The 5,299-nt window shown below is 36.0% G+C and overlaps 1 protein-coding gene across 1 annotated transcript in view; it reads left to right on the top strand.

The window, feature by feature from the left end:
* LOC107560300 (protein phosphatase 1 regulatory subunit 12A) overlaps positions 1–5,299 on the top strand; it is an 82,284-nt gene that overhangs the window by 34,182 nt on the left and 42,803 nt on the right. Inside the window, exon 2 of the mRNA XM_016244439.1 lies at positions 4,567–4,697. Coding sequence (XP_016099925.1) covers positions 4,567–4,697 — 131 coding nt within the window. The remainder of the gene's footprint in view (positions 1–4,566; positions 4,698–5,299) is intronic.

Below are 5,299 nucleotides of genomic sequence, written 5' to 3'. Positions count from 1 at the left end.
GAGCGCTGTCCTTCCCCCCCCCCCCCCTACAATCCCTGCCGGTACGAGACTCGAACCCACAACCTTTGGGTTATGAGTCCGACTCTAACCATTAGGCCACGACTTCCCCAATACAATGATGTATATTTCTTTTGTGATTGTTGTGCTAGTTGTTTTTTAATGAATCATTTAAAAAGAGCAGTTTGAATCAATCTTAATAGGTCAGACTTGTTCTAGGGCTGCACAATTAATTGAATTTCTAATCGCGATTACAATTATGGATGCCACAATTACGTAATCGTTCAAAGCGGCAATTAATCGTTCAAAGTCCACTTATGTTATTCTGCACGCTTAAGATATGTTTTTTTCTTTCTACATGTTATCTTAAGGGTTTTTCCATTGTTTTAGTTTTAGTATAACATTATAATACCATTCATATTTTTTACTTGTTTTATAATTTAAAGAAGAAACCAATCCGATGTATAGTTGACATTTGAGGCTTAATACTACAGAAAAGCACTAAAGGTTTTTCAGTTAGAGTGTTTTCAGCTTGTTTATTTTCATATAAAAATACGGCATGCAGTTGCATCAAACAATGGTATAAACCTCATTCAATGTAAATTGTGATAATTGTAATTAATTATCGCAATTACAATTTCAAGGAAATAATCGACAATTATGATTGTCATAATCGTGCAGCCCTAAGTCTTGTTCACTACGTTATTATTTTTGCCAAAGTCTTAATCAACAGAAAAAAACTGCTATCTGTCTGCTGAAGGCTTAGGAGACCTTGTGGTTATTGGCTGGTTGGTTGAGAGCCGTGGTCAGTTCGTTTTGCTCTTCCTGTCGAGTCCACCTAGGATCCCAGGAGGTAGCCATTTCTAAAGCCCAAGTAAACAAAATGTATAAAACATTAAAATTTGTTGCAGGGTATAGTCTAACACTGTGTCCTAACTACACACGACGCGATGCCGCGACACTCGGTAAAAGGTATCTTTTCCATGTTAATCAGAGTTTTTATTTACAAAATTTCTATTTTAGAAACGGTTTCTATTTCTGTGCCAGGGATAATCTCAGGTACTGATTATCTGCTTTATTCAATGTTAAATGTGTCTAATGTGAGTTTGAATATCATATTGCATTACATTTTATAGCCAAACCGAAAGCAACAACAGATAGTTTACCTCAGATCTTGAAAATAAATGAAAGGAAACATGTGTTAAAACTGCGAACCGTATTTCATAACAAAAATGGTATCAGTCACTCAGTATGCACATTTAATAATGTTAAAAAGGTTTAATATTTATGAATTAGATTATAAACTTATCCATTTCATTGCTAGTGCAGTGCGCTTCTGGAGAGAGCCCACCCACACACGCTTTTGATTGGCTGTGATGTTTGATTGATTCTGTCGCGTCAAGTTGTTGCGTCGCGTCTGGCGTGGACAGCCAAATTGTTTGTCGCTGGAATCTTGTTGCATCGCGTGTAGTTAGGACAGGCGAAGTGTAAGTTAGAAGGCGAATCCGGTAGCGGTATAGTAAGCTAATAAGCGGAGCACATAGTTTGCTAAACATATGCTAACTAAACTTATGTCAGTGTACATTTAGCTAGCTAAAATGTTTAATTGTTTCATAGACATTTATAGCTTTGATTATATACTATTATGTAAACTAATATAAAAGACATTAATTTATTTAAATGATTTTGTAGTTTATATATTAGATTTCATATCAAGCACAGAACCGAGTACCATTATTAAGCTAATTTAGCTAACGAAATTGCTTCTGTGTAGTCCTTCGTAGAAAATAATTAGGACTGTGCTTGATTTTATCCATTGGAAATTGTTTGGATCATGGGATTGTGATTGCTGAGATCTCATGTGATTGACACTTTGCTGGTGAGGAGTGGTTGTTGTCCCGGTGCGAACGTCATGAGAGGAGAGATGTCATTGTGCGGGGAGGGGAAGTTAATATTTTTGGTTTAAGATTGTTGTCACTTAAATAAAAAAAAACGTGTATACAGAAATCATTTATAATAAACACTGCAATATTCCATACAAAAAAAAGGAGTTTTGAACATTTAGATTTCATGATGAAGGCTGTGTACAAAAAAAAAAAAGCCACATCAGACCTGTAAAAGGTGTTCAAATTCCTTGAAGCTAGCTGTTTGGACAGTCCTGGTTTCCTCTACTTCTAGCTTGACAAGGCCCTGATAAGAGCAAAGAGGCCCACACGTTTCTACTGCGGTACTGTAAACAGCCCAAATTTGGGCAAGGATTTCAACCAGATAGTCGTGTGCCCTGAACGTGAGGCTGGTTTGTGTGTTTCCCTCTTTGTCTATGGTATAGTCATGGCAACCAGGAGCTTTTACGGGCAGCCGTTCAAGAGGGCAGCACATGGAGAACCGAGGTTGGACACTAGTCAAGGTCGCAGAGTTTAGACTGTGAGGTGTTTGAGTTTGATAATGGGCACTGAAAGCCCCGCTCAAAACACAAGATAATTAGGCAGTTCACATGATTGCCATGACAAAAAACTGTCTCTGCCGACTTTAGGAAGGAAGAAAGTGTTTTATTTGAAACTGAATGGCTGAAGTTAATATTTTTCTGTCAGTTGTATTTTTTTTTCAACAAAGCAGCGTTTATTTGATACAAAAGTACAGTAAATTTTGCGAAATATTACTGTCACTTTTGCACAATTCAATGTGTCCTTACTGAATAAAAGCATTTATTTCTTAAAATCGTACTGAGCCCAAACGTTTGAACTGTGTGTGTATATATAGTAGGGCTGGGCGATAATTTGATAATTATCGCGATATAATTTTCCTCGATAAAACGATATGAAGAGTTCGATATAATGTTTATGCGCCAAAAGCGGAACGAAACAGTGCGACTCATTTGAATCGTGCCACACGGGCCGTTTATCCGCTCGGATCAAAGTTCAAACTGCAGCGTGACGCGAGCTCACAAGAGCAGATGCGTTTACTCGGTCACGCGAGCACTAAACAGCGCTGTGAGATCCAGTGTGAAGCTCGAATAGAGCGATGAATACAAATGACTCATTTAAACTAGTTTAAAGCCAAACAGGAGAAACACTTTGTGCAACGAGACAGTCAGAAGGCTTTTCAATCTACACATCGCAATCATTTACCATGGATTTACTGTAGTAACACTCACTGCACCATGGTATTGTGGCAGAAATTTGGGATATTTACACTGAATTTTATTACAAGAGTAACTTAATGCTATATAATTGTAGTATGTATTTGTGATTAAGCTATATCATGTGTGCATTTATACTGAATTTAGACTACTGTTTTTAGTTATATTTTTACCATGGTATTGAGGTGCTATATGTGTGGTTTTATCTCTGTTTATCATGATTTAAATGTATACTACTATGGGAGACCAATGCTTAATTAAAAAAATAAAAAATAAATACTTGGTCAGAATAAATGTAACCATAAAAAAACTGAGGTTGCTACAATTTTTACAGATGCTACTGATTTTGGTAATGCACAAAAATTTACCTCTGCATCCTATCTCAAGTTACTATCAAATGTGCATTTCTAAGAGACAAAAAGCGATATTATTAATATTATCAGGCAACCCAAACCTGTTTCTTGATTTGAAACAAAATCACTCATTAGAACATGCAGAAACTAAGAAATAGATTTTTCTATTTAGATATTCATGTAGATATTCTATTCATTTTGTTAAGGAAATTGAATGGTCTGGTTTCTACAACTTTCACTTTGGAGCAAAAATCTGGCTTTAAACTGGAAAGAAATAAAGATTTGACATTTATCGTGATAATTATCGATATCGACTGATATGAAAAAAATTATCGTGATAATTTTTTTGGCCATATCGCCCAGCCCTAATATATAGTCACTGTAGTGACAACGCTAGTCTATTTCAAGCTCTTTTGTGTCATCGAGTGGTTACTTACAGACCTCCTTATTTCCCTCAAGGCATTTTGGTTACCTGATGATATAATGTGTCTTTGTATAGAGGAATAGGTTCCCACTGAAGATTAATGTTTGGCTCTGAAGCTCACATTTGGATTTATGAAACTGTTTTGCTAAGGCTTTTAATCTAATGCTAGCCTAAATATTGCATGAATACTGTTTTGAAAGGATCAATGATTTGAAAAGGTTTACTCTGCAAGATGCTAAATGGCTAGACCGTACTCTTGCTTAGATGTTAATTTTTTTGGCCATATCGCCCAGCCCTAATATATAGTCACTGTAGTGACAACGCTAGTCTATTTCAAGCTCTTTTGTGTCATCGAGTGGTTACTTACAGACCTCCTTATTTCCCTCAAGGCATTTTGGTTACCTGATGATATAATGTGTCTTTGTATAGAGGAATAGGTTCCCACTGAAGATTAATGTTTGGCTCTGAAGCTCACATTTGGGTTTATGAAACTGTTTTGCTAAGGCTTTTAATCCAGACTAAAATGCTAGCCTAAATATTGCATGAATACTGTTTTGAAAGGATCAATGATTTGAAAAGGTTTACTCTGCAAGATGCTAAATGGCTAGACCGTACTCTTGCTTAGATGTTAACTCATTTCTTCTCTTTTCCAGGCCTGCATAGATGACAATGTGGACATGGTGACCTTCCTGGTGGAGCATGGAGCCTGCATCAACCAGCCCGACAATGAAGGCTGGATTCCCCTTCACGCTGCCGCTTCCTGCGGATACCTCGACATCGCTGAGTAAGTCCCATTTCCCCACCACAGAAAACAAAAGTGTTTCTTCATCTTCAGCCAGTTTTATATCCCAGGGTTTGATTCTTTTTAGTAACACAAATACATTTTAACTTCTTTGTCATATTACCACTTTAAAACCTACTTTTTGATTTACCTTTATCCCAGATCCAGACGTTAAATATTAAAATATGAAAAAAGCAAAACAAACAGTTTAAATAACACTAAATTGTCCTGTTATGGATATATACACTACTGTTCAAAGGATTTTGTTTAAAGAAATGTAAAAAAAGAAAGAAAGAGAAATCCATACTTTTATTTATTAAGCATTAAGACTGGGCGATAAAACGATAACAATAATTATAGCAATATAATTTTCCTCAATAAAATGATAAAAAGAGTTCAATATATAATTACATTTGTATTGAACTGTGGTTATTTTGATCTAAAGGTTTGCTACTGTGGAAGACCAATGAGTAATTTTAATAAAACTCGAACAGTCTCTATATGGACAGGACCTTTGTAGGCCACACAAATAACGCTGAACATGAGAATTTTTTTCTATACTTTTCAGTAGGGATGTAACGATTCACTCAACTCACGATTTGATT

This window comes from Sinocyclocheilus grahami, unplaced genomic scaffold, assembly GCF_001515645.1.
Source record: "Sinocyclocheilus grahami isolate Dianchi unplaced genomic scaffold, SAMN03320097.WGS_v1.1 scaffold719.1, whole genome shotgun sequence".
NCBI lineage: Eukaryota > Metazoa > Chordata > Actinopteri > Cypriniformes > Cyprinidae > Sinocyclocheilus > Sinocyclocheilus grahami.
The sequence above is the reverse complement of the archived record's forward strand: the minus strand, read 5'-3'. Positions and strand labels throughout refer to the sequence as shown.